Genomic DNA, 16848 nt, shown 5'->3' with positions numbered 1-16848 from the left:
ATACGAGATGTCATTTTATTTCTTGCACACACACACAAAAATGGGCAGAACATCCCAGAACACACGCATTGTTATAGTTAGTGAAAATAAAGTTAATGATGTGTAAAGAGCATCTAAAGTTTTGAAGCTATAGAAATGATATGGTTTTGGCACCAAAAAATAAATATAACATTTTCTATGTGACAACTGAGTCTCAAGCAAAGTCCAAAACTATTTAGTCTCTCCAACGATGCCCACATTGTATATTGCAGCACTTGTAGAAAGTTGTCATCGGTTCATCAGCAGACCTGGTTTGAATCTGCATAAAGTAGGCCCTTGGGTGCTCACATTTTGGACAAGGTTCTTCAAAGAGAAAACGAGAAAGAATGTTATTATGGGTGTAACAATATATCGCAATACAAAACTGCGACAATACGTATAGTGGATTGTAACAGTCTGTATTTGTGTATAGTTCACCCAAAATTAATTTCTGTGTGAGGAACAAAATCAAGTTTAATGCGTTTTATAGTGTCAGTCATGGGCGTCGGAACCATTGTATGTGGGTCCGACAAGACCAACCCACTTTTTAAGACCAATGATATTGGACCCACTCACTTTTATCGCCTCTAATTCAGCGCATGTCTGTTTACCTACCCCTAACTGATAAACACTTATTATTAAACAAGTTAGACACTTTATTTTCACTTTTCTAATATTTTCTTCATTTTTATTGAAAATAAATGCCTTTCAGGGGACGTATTCACAAAACATCTTAAGGCTAAAAGTAGCTCATAACTTGCCGATTTAGGAGAAACTCTTTAAAATAATGGGCGTGTCAGTCCTAATTTTAGGACTCCTAAATTTTTGCTCTAAGAGTATTTCACAAAGCATTTTAGCACTAAAAATAGCTCCTAAATCCATGAAACTAGGAGTAGTCAAGAGGACTCCTAAGTCACTAAGACCAGATCACTAAACAATCCTACTGGCTGTTGCCGCAATCCGCCCCAAGACACTATACAATATTGAGGCAAAAGTGATAATAAATGTTAATGTATCTTTAAAGGAACACGCCAACCTTTTGGGACTTTAGCTTATTCACTGTATCCCCCAGAGTTAGATACGTCCATACATACCATTCTCATCTCCGTGCGTGCCATAACTCTCTCTGACTCACTCACCGCTAGCCTAGCTTAGCACAAAGACTGGAGGTAAATGGCTCCAGCTAGCCGACTGCTCAATAAGTGACAAAATAATGTGTAATGATATTACGCAGCCCCTGAAAATAGTCCCCAGCGCTCCCCGTGTGAGCAGGTTGTCACGTTGGTTATGTTGACGGAAGGTAGCCTTTTTTCAGGCACTGTGTAATATCATTGCGCCGCTATACTCATGGTTCGGCTCAAAGCTCTTGATCATTACGCAGGAATGAGAGTATAGTTCCTAGCCATATCGGCCTAGAAAATCACAACTTTTCATTTTCAGTCGGTCTTAGTACACGATGTAACTATACACATCACAACATGTAAATAGGAAAATGTTGGCGTTATTTTGTCACTTATTGAGCAGTTGGCTAGCTGGAGCCATTTACCTCCAGTCTTTGTGCTAAGCTAGGCTAGCGGTGGGTGCGTCAGACAGAGTTATGGCACGCACGGAGATGAGAATGGTGTGTATGGACTTATCTAACTCTGGGGGATACGGTGAATAAGCTAAAGTCCCCAAAAGTCGGCGTGTTCCTTTAATAAAAAAATAATAATGTAAGATTACCTGTGGCAGTTGTTCTTACGAGTTCACACTTATAAATGATCGAATAGAGTAAAAATTATAGGCATATTAGGCTCACTGTCCGAGGGGATCGAGGGCTCCGAGCTTGGAATTTCGCCCAAACCCAGAGTTATGCCCCGCATTGCAGACCGTGAGTGAGGAACAGGGTGGCGGAGGGATGCAGAAAACTGTCAAGGTAACTAGGTGAGTCGGCTCTCAGCTGTGTATATACAGTCAGGTCCATAAATATTGGGACATCGACACAATTCTAATCTTTTTGGCTCTATACACCACCACAATGGATTTGAAATCAAACGAACAAGATGTGCTTTAACTGGAGACTTTTAGCTTTAATTTGAGGGTATTTACATCCAAATCAGGTGAACGGTGTAGGAATTACAACAGTTTGTATATGTGCCTCCCATTTTTTAAGGGACCAAAAGTAATGGGACAATTGCCTGCTCAGTTGTTCCATGGCCAGGTGTGTGTTATTCCCTCATTATTCCATTTACAAGTAGCAGATAAAAGGTTCAGAGTTCATTTCAAGTGTGTTATTTGCATTTGGAAACTGTTGCTGTCAACTCTCAATATGAGATCCAAAGAGCTGTCACTATCAGTGAAGCAAGCCATCATTAGGCTGAAAAAACAAAACAAACCCATCAGAGAGATAGGAAAAACTTTAGGTGTGGCCTAATCAACTGTTTGGAACATCCTTAAAATGAAAGAACGCACCGGTGAGCTTAGCAACACCAAAAGACCCGGAAGACCACGGAAAACAACTGTGGTGGATGACCGAATAATTCTTTCCCTGGTGAAGAAAACACCCTTCACAACAGTTGGCCAGATCAAGAACACTCTCCAGGAGGTAGGTGTGTGTGTGTGTCAAAGTCAACAATCAAGAGAAGACTTCACCAGAGTGAATACAGAGGGTTCACCACAAGATGTAAACCATTGGTGAGTCTCAAAAACAGAAAGGCCAGATTAGAGTTTGCCAAACAACATCTAAAAAAGCCTTCACAGTTCTGGAACAACATCCTATGGACCGATGAGACCAAGATCAACTTGTACCAGAGTGATGGGAAGAGAAGAGTATGGAGAAGGAAAGGAACTGCTCATGATCCAAAGCATACCACCTCATCAGTGAAGCATGGTGGTGGTAGTGTCATGGCGTGGGCATGTATGGCTGCCAATGGAACTGGTTCTCTTGTATTTATTGATGATGTGACTGCTGACAAAAGCAGCAGGATGAATTCTGAAGTGTTTCGGGCAATATTATCTGCTCATATTCAGCCAAATGCTTCAGAACTCATTGGACGGCGCTTCACAGTGCAGATGGACAATGACCCGAAGCATACTGCGAAAGACACCAAAGAGTTTTTTAAGGGAAAGAAGTGGAATGTTATGCAATGGCCAAGTCACTTGCTGAAGACAAGACTGAAGGGGAAATGCCCCAAGAACAAGCAGGAACTGAAGACTGTTGCAGTAGAGGCCTGGCAGAGCATCACCAGGGATGAAACCCAGCGTCTGGTGATGTCTATGCGCTCCAGACTTCAGGGTGTAAGTGACTGCAAAGGATTTGCAACCAAGTATTAAAAAGTGAAAGTTCGATTTTTGATTGTTAATCTGTCCCATTACTTTTGGTCCCTTAAAAAGTGGGAGGCACATATACAAACTGTTGTAATTCCTACACCGTTCACCTGATTTGGATGTAAATACCCTCCAATTAAAGCTAAAAGTCTGCAGTTAAAGCAGATCTTGGTCGTTTCATTTCAAATCCATTGTGATGGTGTATAGAGCCAAAAAGATGAGAATTGTGTCGATGTCCCAATATTTATGGACCTGACTGTACCTCCTCTCGCGCTGATTAAATAGACCATTTGAACGTGCTCCTCACAAACTTAGTTTATAAAACATAATTTTTGCTTGAATTCATGTAAGAGACATATAAGAGGCTGACAATTAGCTGAACATATTAGTTTAATTAGTGACACTTGGCCTACTTTTTAAAATCTTTATTTGAATATAGCAACATTTTTATTTTAAAATATTTGAATATAGCAACATTTTTATTTTAAAATATTTATTTGAATATAAAATATTTTAAAATATTTGAATATAGCAACATTTTTATTTTAAAATATTTGAATATAGCAACATTTTTTATTTTAAAACATTTATTTGAATATAGCAACATTTTTATTTTAAAATATTTGAATATAGCAAAATGTTTATTTTAAAATATTTATTTGAATAGGAACATGAAACCTGTTCAACAAAATATTTCTATAATGAAATCACAGACAGAGATCCCTCCCCTATCAGCCAATCACTGTGGGCATAGTTAGTAAGCGTGATGACTTCATCCATAGCAATGAGGTCAACCCCGCCCTTACTCTTAACTTAAGACTTCTCTCTATTCCTTAGTAAAAGTTGGTCTCAGCAGCTTTGTGAATAGGTTTTAAGAGAAAACTTGTAACTAAGAACTTTTACTGCCATTTAGGAGAACTCTTAGTGGTAAGAGAAAATGTTTTGTGAATATGGCCCCTGATCTGATATGTGATGGGACAAGGGAGTAGAGCACTGGTTTAGCCAATTATCAACCTCTTACATGTCTGCATCTCGAGAGATTGTAGAATTCAAACGGAGTATGTTTTATAAACTAAGTTTGTGAGGAGCACATTCAAACGGTCCATCTAATCAGCGCGAGAGGAGGTATATATACACAGCTGAGAGCCGACTCACCTAGTTCCGGTTTTCAGCATCCCTCCGCCACCTCATTCTGGGTCACCGATACAGGAGAGAACTCTGGGTTTGGGCTAAATTTCGAGCTCTGAGCCCTTAATCCCCTTGGACAGCATGATAAATGCGCTTACTATATTATTTTACTCAGGTAAATCATTTGTAAGTGTGAACTCGTGTAACTGCCACAGGTAATCAGACATTGCTTATTTATTAAAGATTTATTTTTTGGCATTTTATCATAGATTAAAATCTACAAATCTAAATATGTATTGCATTTATGAAGAAAAGGTTCAGCACCTTAATCTCCTCAATGGTGTACAGTGTCGATTTGGTCTTAGTGACTTAGGAGTCCTCTTGACTATTCCTAACGTTTCACAGATTTAGGAGCTGGTTTTAGCTTCAGAATCATGAATGTTTATTCTGTCACTTGTCCTGTGCATTGGGTTACCAGCACACAGTCCAAGTCTATTCATGCCAATGTAATGCCAAATTTAGCATTTTAATCAACAGTACACTTTTTGTTAACCTTTTACCATAATGTCTTGAAGTATCTAAATAATATCGTATTCAGCATCAAATCATGACATGAGGGTATTGTTACACCCCTAAATGTTATCCTCAAAATAAATCAAGTACACTTATTATTTAAAGCCACCAGAATGTGCAATAAAAACAATATGGATTGAAGTACTGTTTTTTAACATTAGAAATAGGATACACTGTTTTACCTGGAGTGGAATCCACATTTTCCCAAGCAGCAGATCCTCCGAGAACATCATCAACCTCCTTCAGTTTGGGGTACTTTCTGTTATTTACCTGTCAGAATAACCAACAATTATTTCAACACACATCAGATATATGTTTTATGTTGGCAGCACCTCAAATCAGGGTTTGAATTTAACTTTTTCACTCCCCAGCCAATTTGGCTACTACATTTTTAAGTTACCCAGACATCCCAACCTGCAAAAAGTCATATCAGGGAGGTATTCCCCCCACCCCCCGCCACGCCACCAAAAAAAATGTGGTTTAAGAAAGGAGACCAAGGATATGACATTTCACCACAGAACATAACTTTACTAACTTGTATACTGAAATACAGTGATTATAACACACCAAAATAACTATTTACATACACGCCAAATGTAAACTGTACAGCATGCAAGATTGTCATTATGTTTAACGCTTATAAGACAGGGGTACATTTTCGTGTAGTCATGGGGCTCCAATTTCTAGATACACTGAACTGATTAATTCGGTTCGGGAGAAGCAATAAACGCCCACCCACACTGACTTTGGATGTCTGGTTCCTGGCCATTCAGACATTTAGATATATTTATTAGGAAATCTGAATTATTTAATTGTAAGCTTTGACAGATAATTTCATTGTTTGCAGAAACAAAAGCAAAATTCCCAGAAAGTTTTTTCTTTTCAATTTTAAAACCATTGTATTCGATTTTCAAAGTCCACTGTTTAAACCCTCTTTATGCTTTGTTTTGCTTGGAACCTCCTGTGGCTGTGGAGGATATTATTTATAAATCAAAATAACCCACCCATCTGGATAGTAAGTTGAGATGTTACCCACCATGGTTGATTTTAAAACCAGGGTTTAATTTCAAACCTGAGGTTTAATTCTAATCCAGAGGTCTTTTATCAACCCTTGGTCGACAGAGAGTGGCTGCAGACAGTACATTCTTTTGCACACGTATTTACCTTGTGACTGTTTAAAAAACGTATGTTTTATATAGTATGAATGTAATCCAGACATACTAGTATCATCCGTGTTGTTATTGCCATGTGACCTACTGTGTACTCTTTTTGGTTACTGAATAGTAGGGAAGTATGCATATTCGGATGCAGCCACTGATATGAATGGACATGAAATAAAGTGAATATCCAACTCAAACTTATTTGATATAATTGTTCACATATTACATGTATTTGAATGGAACATCCACATAGTTGAATGACAATTTAGTGTGTTAAAAATGCTAAGCATTGACCTTATCAAGTGTTCCCACTGTTCAAATCACATGTTCACATGCTACATTTGTTGTCAAACGGTCACATCACTTCATCTTTTGATTTTATCCGAGTCCAACGCGCAAATTAGTTTTATTTGTTGCATTACAAATACGTTTGGAAACTTCACATTACCTTCCTCGTGATGTTGTGCACATATGGACATGTATTACACGCGAATCTATAGCATCGTTGTCCCTCCTCCACGATTAACACATTCCCACAAGTTGGACAAAACAGAAGCATTTTCAACGGTTATATATAATATTGAATACTAAATACTGGTATTGTTTTTCTGATCCAAAAAGCTGGTGTTTACACACGTTCTCATCTCTAGTTGCTACAGGAAGCGCATGATGATAATCGTGCATCACTATTTTAGGCTCGACATGAAACGTAATATAACCACTTATTATGGGGTATATTAATTTGATATATAACTGGCAATGTCAGCGAATATATAAAAGTGTTAAAGTAAAATATTAAAAATGTAAGAATTGTGTAGCTAATATCGGTAACGTACGCGGAACTAAAGTTTGGTGCATCATATAAATGTTCCGACAGCGTGTTTGTAAATAGACATGAATAAAACTGGCACGCTACATGTTTATATTACATTTTCACCAGAAAGAATTTACGCAAAATACCTAGAGTATTATATTTATATTCATTGATAACTTAGGAACGAACCTGGCACTTGTATATGTCTTGTATTTCTGTATATACTCTCAAAGCAAGAAGTATTCGCTTATTATCAGCTCAAAATGGATGAATTAATGGAAGAAAACCTAAAGAATGTCGACGTGGCTGATTTGGGGGAGAAAACAGTTGCAGATGAAATTAAAGGGGAGCCAGAAGAGGAAGAAGAGGATGAGGAGGCATTGCCACATTCTGAATTTCTTGACATCTTTGAGGAAGGCTTGGCTCTGATAGTGCAGGACCCTTTACTGTGTGACTTGCCAATTCAGGTGTGCCATCAAGTAGCAGTTTTTATTTGAATAATGTTAAATAATTAAATTATGAATTACTTTGTGCAGAAAATGTAGACTTTATAATTGTTTCTGCTCTCTGAAATCTTTATGTTCCACCTGTTCAGGTCACATTGGAGGAGGTGAACTCTCAGGTGGCTCTGGAATACGGTCAGGCCATGACCGTTCGCATCTGTAAGCCTGATGGAGAAGTCATGCGTGAGTTTTCTTGAAGTCGGTCTGAATTGTTACGTACATTTATTGATTCTAACTGGAGCAAATCTCTTCACAGCCATTGTGGTTGTGCAGTCTGCGACTGTTCTGGATCTCAAGAAAGCCATTCAAAGATATATGGAGCTGAAACAGCAGCGAGAGGGAGGCGTCAAGCACATCAGCTGGTGAGACGTGAAAAATGTGCCAGCTAGGCTAGGTTTCATTTTGTCAAATGTTTTTTTTTTCCTAATCTAGTACTCACCCTGTTTAGGAAATACGTGTGGAGGACATTTCATCTGGTCTTCAACGGAGAAAAATTAGATGACGACAAGAGAAAGCTGAAGGAGTGAGTCCATGTGCTTTGAATTACGAATATGATTTTTGATGTGATTACATATTACTATGTTTTCCTCTATTTTCAGCTACGGGATCAGGAACAGAGATGAAGTGACGTTTTTGAAGAAATTGAAGAAAAAATGAACATGGACAATTGCCAGTACTTTTTTATCGCTCTCATTTGTAAATAGGTATTTAAATGTATAGTTCATCCAAAAATTAAAACTCATCCTCATGGCGTACCAAACCCTTTACGTTGTTATTTTCCGTGAAGGAAAAAAGAAAAAGGTTGAAGAAGACTTTTTGCCACATAATGATTTTTAACCTCATTAAACATTTAAGTGACCAAAGCTGTCTAACTTTGGAAAGGAAAAAAATCAAAGAAAGGAAAGATTTTGGGTGAATAACAACCTAAATAAGTCGTATGATTGGTCGACAGAGAGAGTGGCGTAGATCTGGAATGTAGTGTAGAAGCCATTTTGGGGTTTTAACTAAACAAACAAACAAACAAAAAACCCCAATCTGTCATGCAAATGTTGGCTAGGCCTACTTGATGAAGTAGGTCTAGCCAACTGTGTTATTGTGTGTTATTAATCTACACAATGTACATCCACAAAACTATATCTGATTCACTGTAACTACAGGTTTTATGAAGTGCTTTAAAGTCATATTTGTGGAATTTTATGTTGCTTTTATATTGATCAAAATAATAAAATCTGAACATGATTAAAATATAAGTTTTTTTTTTAAAAGTGCATTTTTATTCCCCTTATTGTTGTTATTTTAGTATAGTCACACCAGTCCTGCTGCAAAAATATAGACAGTTAGTGTCATGACATGACATGAATTTAGTCAAATACAGGTAAACCACACACTTTAAATATTGCAAACATGTTCCTTGTACTGTTACACTACAGTATGACCAGCCTCTTATTTCCTTGATACTGCAATGTGAAGAGTGACTGATGAGACGTTACAGCACACATGGGTAACTATGTCATTTTGAACCACTTTTACTTAAAGCAGATATTTACTGTCCATTCACATTGTTAAATAGTATTTTTCGTATCAGGAAAGAAACTTTCTGTTGAATAGTTCTCCTGTATTCTTGACCAGACGCTCTGTTGTGAAGCCGTATTGCATCTCTTTCAGAGAGGACGCCGTATGAAGGTTTGAGGCTCTCTGGGGTTTAATCGAGCTGTCATCTCAACATGCCTCAACAATCTGATAAGAATTTGTCAAATATCTTTGAGGAGCTGAACAAGCTGTCCTTTCGAAGACAGCAGCTCACGGACAGACGCAATGTCCTGGCCTTGCTCGTCCAATTCAAGCGGAACAACGGCCAAAATGAGCAACGTTAGTATGATTCGATGGAACTATTTATTATCAGTTTTACAAATGATGCCAACGAAACTGTGAAAGACATTTGAAGAAATATATGTGAATATGATGATTGTTAGAGGAATGCACTGACGATACTTAACATATTGTGACCAACAGAGTATTCCAGAGAAACCGGAGAACTTAAAGAAATTGATGAGGAGCTTACAGTTCTCTCCGAGAGGAAGATTGAACTCGAGAAGTTGCAAGAAGGGGGCTCTAATTTAATAGGTAAAATGACACTTCATGAGGTTTGCTATCTTGAAACGTTTTTAGCCAAATATACTCAAACATTTGAAAATTGACCTTGTAGTCGAAGGACTATTAAAAAGTAGTTGTCATACGTTCGTATGTTTTTATTTTGCAGAAACAACTACGTCATCTAGCGTCATATTTGTAGACAATCCACCTCCGTTTCCAGGTAAGTACATTTTTAATGTAACACTTAGGCTATAATAATGTTCCATTCGTTGACGTTAGTTAACTACAATGGTAAACATTATAGTTTATAATAACTATAGTGTAATAAAGTATCTACAAATGAATTAATAGTTTATAAACTGTAGTTATTACATTAATAGACTATATTCAAATAATGAGTTCTTCATTCATTGTGACTGTAACAAATTATTGTTTAATTAGCTCATATGTATAGTTCTCACTTTAGATTTGGTCACGGATAGGCTTGGTCACATCAAGCCTATCCCCAAAGCTAAACATAACCACTTAAAAATAACTAAAATGATGTTGTCAAAATTAATTACATACAAATCACATTGTTAAAATACATCAGTAAGGATTAGGGCTAGGTTTAGGGGAAATAATATACAATTTGTACAGTATAAAACTCATTTGTTCTATGCAAAGTCTCTATAAAACATAGAAACCCAAAAAAGTGTGTTGGATTTACATGATTTAATTGTATACATCGGTCCCACATGAATCAATTAAGTTAAACAAACGTAATTTGTTCGTGTAACTTCAACATCATAGAATTAATACATTTTAAGTGATTTAATTAAGTAGTCTCAAAGTGAATTTTATATGGCTCCCTGACATGATTCAGGCATTCAGTTTCATATATTAATTTCCTCCACTTCAATTTCATATATTTGAATGTTACATAACTGAATTGTAATACCGCACTAGCTAGTTGACAAACTTTTAGCAAGTAACAGCAGACATTAGCATCTTAAAAGTTTTAGCAAATGCTCCACTCTTCTCCACAATGGTAACCCACTGTAATTTAAATTGTTCTAATAAATAATATAATTGAATATCAAACACTATTAAACACAATCAAGTCTCCCCCTTTCTCATCTTGCTCAAAAATACACAAAATAACACTTTCACATATAAAATAACCACATTTACTCTCTTGATTTGGCCATATGCAAAGCATGCGGGAACTAACAAGCCCCTCCCAGTTTCAGTTAATGCAACACAAATCAATTATGTAATCTCAACACAAACGGATTTAGTAAACTTCAATTTGACTTATATTTAAGTGAATTGAACACAGTCAAATTAAGTTAGGACCAAATGTATAGAAATTTTGTTGCTTTAGCTCATTTTAACTAAGCATTTTTTTCAGTGTATGCCTAATGTATTTGTATTTGAACTAACAATGGACTGTTGTATTAACTTGCGTTAATGGAGATGATTAAGTACAGTAAAAAATGTATAGCTCATTGTTAGCTAATGCTAGTCACGCGTTAACTAAATTGTTACCATTTTTACAATAATATCAGTTTTTTTAGACTACAGTCAAACCAAAAATTATTCAGACACCAGATATCATTTTTTACTAGTTGGTGCAGGACACTATAGTTAATTTATGTAAGTGAGGATAGCAAAATAAATTAAATTGTGACGTATTATACCCAAATATTCTTTATACAGTGGACTACCAGTAAAATTAATCCAAATTTGGGACCAAATTTATTCAGACACTTTGACCTGACCATGTTTTGCTTAAGTATTTTTCTTTAATTGACCTTTTACACCACAGACTGAACAAAACTGAGCATTGCTTGGTAATTGGTTGACCCAAATTGGTATTCTATAATTGTGTACTTAAATTTCACAGCTGATTGGTTGATTGTAATGCATTACATACCTTTCTGACATTATCAAGACGTATTTGTTCTGACAGTTTAACTCTTGAGTTCTTGTCATATTTTATTACCATCAACTATAGCGAATAAACTGTGATAATGTGAGAAACGTTGAATAAATGTTGGTTTGACTGTATGTAAATACAAAATAGAAGCTTCCTGAAAGCGGCTTTTGTTTGTTTTCTCAGCTCCGCAGGTTATTTTGGATGTTAAGCAACTTCCTCGACACTCCTCTCAGACACAATGTCCGTTCTGTCACCAATATGTAACCACAGAGGTCATGACCAAATCGGGCAGTGTGACTTATCTTGTGTGTTTCATTTCTGTGGTTTTTGGGTGAGTTGAACTCTGTTCTCGGATATTTTACTTTATTTATTCTCGTCTGCGTCCGGTATATTCATTACCATTAAGTCTTTCTATCATACATGACATCTTTTGTGTTTTTGACCGTTTCTTGTGTAGTTGTGTGGCTGGCTGCTGTCTAATCCCGTTCTTCTTGGATTCCTGCAAAGACGTCATTCACAAATGTCCAAAATGTCGCAGTAATATAAACACGTGCAAAAAGTTCTGAGGAGTGGAACTTTAATAATGTCGATTGAACTGAAATCACCAGCATCTGTGCTGAAGAATCTGACTTGTGATTATCGCACACAACTAAGGCAGCTGGAATTGTTTCGGAGATGTCATCCTGAACTTTTTACAGGGACAATCCCCGTGGAATTACCTGCGTGCCTTTCTTACAGGATGCAATTGTGATATCCGATATTGTTTACTCTCTGCAGGGACCAAGCCAACCTTTCGGTTAGCCTTTAAACGGTCCAGAACTATCCAATACGAAAGGAAAACGGAGTATGTCTGAATCTTCAGGGTGACTTCCCAGTCTTCTGGTTTCAACTTCAATGCAAATTTTTTTATTTTGGGTCACTTATTTAAACACCAAACACTATCAGGAATATAAAAACTGGAATCAAGACGCAATGCTATGTGACCAAATTCCTGATTGCTTTTGGATGTAATGGAGTTGGAGTTCTTCAGCTGATAAAAAGGAATTTTAACTTATTCCATCTTGTTTTGTAGAGCATAAGTTACGATCTTTTCTTTGAGAAAAATATTATCTCTGGTAAAATGTGAAATGTTAAGTTTATTTATTGTGTTGTGAGCTTTCTTTGGATCATAACTGAGGTTATTCGGGGCTAGAACATGGTTCTGTGCTTTGGAGGGTAGAGTTGGGGTAGCCTACTCGAACTTGGTCTCGGACTCGAGTCCAATTTTGGACGAACTCGGACTTGTCTCGGGTGAATTTGTACTCGGACTTGTCTCGGGTGAATTTGTACTCAGACTTGACACGGACTTGGACATTTTGTACGAGTCCGCGATGCGTCATGTGTAAACAAAACCGGCATAAAACTAAGATAAGAAATTAATTAAAGGATTAGTTCACTTTTAAATAAACTTTTGCTGATAATTTACTCACCCCCATGTCATCCAAGATGTCCATGTCTTTCTTTCTGCAGTCGAAAAGAAATTAAGATTTTTGATGAAAACATTCCAGGATTTTTCTCCATATAATGGACTTCAATGGGCTCCAAACGGTTCAAGGTCCAACTGACAGTTTCAGTGCAGCTTCAAACGATACCAGACGATGAATAAGGGTCTTATCTAGCGAAGCGATCAGTTTCTGCGAGAAACCGAGCAGTATTTATGCTATTATTTGCCCTCTTATCAGACGAACGTGATCATCTCGGAGCTCCGTCATAACTTCCGCTAAGTGATGTTAAAATACGAGCGTGGTCATAGATATATCGATCGTGGATGCCTCATTCTACTGATCCGTGCAGGCGCCAATGAGGCATCTACGTATACATCAATGACCACGCTCGTATTTTGACCTCACTTAGCGGAAGTAATGGCGGAGCTCCGAGATGATCATGTTCGTCTGATAAGAGGTAAAATAATAGCATAAATACTGCTTGGTTTCTCGCAGAAACTGATCGTTTCGCTAGATAAGACCCTTATTCATCGTCTGGTATCGTTTAAAGCCCTTTGAAGCTGCACTGAAACTGTCATATTGGACCTTGAACCGCCTCCCCGCCTGTCATTTTACTGCACCACGTCAGCAGGCAGCAGTAGCGTCATCTTATGCTTGCAGACAAAACACATCACACACTGGATTGCAACGCGTGGCTAGGACAATGTCTTAAGTCAGCAAGAATTTGTTTTGCTTATGAAAATCATGAATTTATTTGCAAAGAAATCCGGTAAAAAGAAGCACTCTGATTGCAAATTTTGCAAATCAACTCTTACTGATGTGTCTGTTCAAAGAAAACCTAGAGAAATGTAAGCTGCTTATTATAACTTTTAATACTAACTTAAATGCAAATAATTTAGGGCTGGGCGATATCGGATTTTTGTGTGCATACACTTAAAGCGGCAGACAGAACTGAGGCCTAAGCGAGCTAAAATGATACATCAGTAAAATGGACACATTTCCCATTAATTCAGGATGTTTCCTAGCAATGGAAATTATCAGAATGTATTCAGGAGGAAGGTCAGTGAAAATATGATTTTCTTGTGTCTCACTTTACCCTAGTTTAGGGGTAAACTGAGACAGACCAGAGAAATCCAGGGGTACAGAAGTGAACCACTTACTTTTTCCACTCTGAAACTACCATAACAACACATGTTGTAACAGTTCGAATCCTGACAGCTAGCTTGACAACCACACAGTCCAGAACTAATGTCGGACTAGTAACAGAATCAAGGGGATTGGTCAATTAAGCACTTTTTTTTTTCTTCTAAACACTTGAAAGTAACTCTGAACAAAATCAAATACAACATAATATAATTCAAAATGTTTTAATTAAGATTTAATTAAGAACCAGTTAGATTAACACAGGACCCTTCGAGTCAGCTAGTGTCTGGGGGTCAGAGCAAAGGACAATCAGAACCAGCTAGAACAGCCTGGGACTCAGAACACAGGACTAGACCCACCTGGATGAGAACATCAGCCTATACTGTCATACTCCACAACTAGGCCTACTCTACATTCATGAAGATTACAGGGAAAGATGAGGAGTTGCTCTCTCCGTGTGGTTCCTCCAGGCCTTTTAGGTTGAGGCAGCTTCTTCATCCCATCACTTTTAGGAACATGTGCCCCAGGTTGTCTTCCTGGTGTATTGCCTTGGCATGATGGCTTTTTGTTTACCCTCTGGTGCTCTTCGTTTAGGGGTTGCATTGGTTGTCTGACCGGTCATAAGTGACCGGACACTTAAAAATTAAACTTCCTCCACCCCAGTAAAACCAATGCAATTTATTTTTCTTCAATATTTTTTCTTTTTAATTTTGAGATGATTTGATGGTATTTTTTTTATATTTATGCAATAATTATTGTCTATTTTTGCCATTGAAAATTATATATATATATATAATTTTTTTTTTTTTTAAATTTTTTATTATTAATTATTGCAGTATTTCAGGTTAAAATATTTTTGAAGGCAGATTAGCACCCTCTTTTGGAATTATGCAACCATTGGTGTAACCACTAGAGGTCTCTATGGAGAGGCTTGAGAATTCCCAAGTTCTCTTTTGAACACATTTAAGGGTGTCGAACGACATGAGGGTGAGTAATTAATGACAGAATTTTAATTTGTGGGTGAACTAACCCTTTAATATACATTGCAAATAGATGTATTCAGTTTACAGTTGTTTATATCAACAACAAATTTATCTATTTTACAGCTTGCTTGTAAATTTCAGAAACACTCTCATACTTACAAACTGCTGCCACCTTACAGCTGGAATAGCATAATATGTCCCGGACGTGGAGGTTTGTGAATGTTTTTCCGAAGACTGTGGACTTGTTAGTATTAACTTCATATGCTTGATTAATTTGTCCTCTTGTTCAGTTTTGTGAACTCCAGTTTGTATTTCCTTCTGAGGTGTTGATTGTGGAACCTCTTTTATTCCTAGGTCTGCACCAAGACACTCTGTTTCTTGACCTTCGTCTGACTCGTAGAACCCAGGCTGATCTGGTTCCTGTTGACTTAGCTAAGAATATATTGCTTGTCATTACAAAGCCAACGATATTTGGAGCTTACTAACTTGAATACACACCCTTATGAAAAGTAACCCTTTGGGGGCCCATGTGGGATTACTGTGGGCAAGCCCATAGCGTGGGGCCCACATGTGCCCCGCATTTCACGCCGGTATCTGGGCCCACGGTATACTACGGTATATCGATTTCGATTTCAGTATCGATTCATAGCCTACTGTACATATAAGGAAATAAGGATATGTACATTATTAACATTTTAAAATTTCGCATTTAAAGAAATCTAGTGTTTCATCATATCTAAATATTTATTAAAATGCAAAATGCAAAACTGCAATACTTTTTTGAGCAACTAGATTAGATACATGTATATTGATTAAAGAGCCATAAAGGCACCAGTGGGTAATGGCATTACAAATGGAAATTTTTATTTTTCGAGCCACAAAATGACTCTAATTTGCCTCTTTGAATAATAATCCTCTAATTTTAATCTTATTACTATACTAATTGTAATATAAATAATACAAATATTAGAAGGAAAATATTTTAAGTGGTCATTAATTGACAATAATTATTGCACAAATAGTATTTAGTACCAAAAGATCTCCTCAAAATATTCAATAAATATTATTGAACTAAAATATAGAACATTTATTTAATTGAAAAATAGTTAAGGTGTATGGTCACATTTGACCATCAATGAGTATGAGTGTGACCAATTAGTAGGCTATGGAATACCTGAGGGCTAAATACAAGAAAAAACATTAACATTAATGTTAACAATGTTGCATCTCCATTACTCTCCATTATAAAACGATCCTGTATGGTTGATGTAATAATCAATGCACACTATGCTGTACTGTTTACCAAAACTTGCTGCAAACACCTGTTAAGTGGAGCTGTGGTGTATCAAGCCATTAAAATGTATTGACACAGCGCTCGAAGTATTGAGCGCTCCGTGAAGCACGTGACTGCGCGCGCCACCGGGAGACGAGAGAGCATGCCGCAACTCCGTTTTTCAACGCCTCTGGCTTTAACTGTTATGCCATATTAGCGCCAAAACTCTATTTATTGTTTGAATTTCGCATTAAAACTTAAAAAAAATGTAAAAGCTTAGACATTGTTTAATATCAAAATCAGGTTTGGCAATTTGGCGTGAGATTCAGTTGGGCAGCGTGAGAGCGTGAGACTGAGCCTGAAAGCGTGAGTGTCACGCCAAATGCGTGAGAGTTGGCAACCCTGATTTACTAGAGTAATTTTACTATAGAATTTTTTCATGTGGGAG

The 16848-nt window shown here is 37.1% G+C and overlaps 2 protein-coding genes across 6 annotated transcripts; one reads left to right on the top strand and one right to left on the bottom strand.

Annotated features, from left to right (window-relative positions):
• Position 1: 1 nt before the first annotated feature.
• Positions 2-6848, bottom strand: polr3k (polymerase (RNA) III (DNA directed) polypeptide K). The gene is made up of 3 exons (XM_079817855.1): positions 6634-6848; positions 5208-5295; positions 2-342 (listed from the first exon to the last, which is right to left on the bottom strand). The coding sequence occupies exons 1-3, from the start codon at positions 6742-6744 to the stop codon at positions 215-217; spliced, it is 327 nt and encodes a 108-aa protein (XP_079673981.1). The 5' UTR covers positions 6745-6848; the 3' UTR covers positions 2-214.
• Positions 6849-7044: 196 nt separating this feature from the next.
• Positions 7045-12995, top strand: snrnp25 (small nuclear ribonucleoprotein 25). 5 transcript variants are annotated; one of them, XM_079820154.1, is made up of 10 exons: positions 7045-7466; positions 7595-7685; positions 7759-7864; positions 7951-8025; positions 8102-9003; positions 9168-9371; positions 9516-9626; positions 9763-9816; positions 11701-11848; positions 11975-12995. In XM_079820154.1, exons 1-5 carry the CDS (start codon positions 7263-7265, stop codon positions 8157-8159), a joined length of 534 nt encoding a protein of 177 aa, XP_079676280.1. In that variant the 5' UTR covers positions 7045-7262; the 3' UTR covers positions 8160-9003; positions 9168-9371; positions 9516-9626; positions 9763-9816; positions 11701-11848; positions 11975-12995. The 5 variants fall into 5 exon arrangements, with proteins under 5 accessions (XP_079676280.1, XP_079676281.1, XP_079676277.1 ...); XM_079820155.1 differs by lacking the exons at positions 9168-9371; positions 9516-9626; positions 9763-9816; positions 11701-11848; positions 11975-12995 and having other exon boundaries at positions 8102-8539; positions 8578-8743; XM_079820151.1 differs by lacking the exons at positions 7045-7466; positions 7595-7685; positions 7759-7864; positions 7951-8025 and having other exon boundaries at positions 8924-9003.
• The last annotated feature ends 3853 nt before the right edge of the window (positions 12996-16848 follow it).

Source organism: Gobio gobio, assembly GCF_949357685.1.
Source record: "Gobio gobio genome assembly, chromosome: 1".
NCBI classification, from domain to species: domain Eukaryota; kingdom Metazoa; phylum Chordata; class Actinopteri; order Cypriniformes; family Gobionidae; genus Gobio; species Gobio gobio.
Note: the sequence above shows the minus strand (reverse complement) of the source record. Positions and strands in the feature narration are given on the sequence as shown.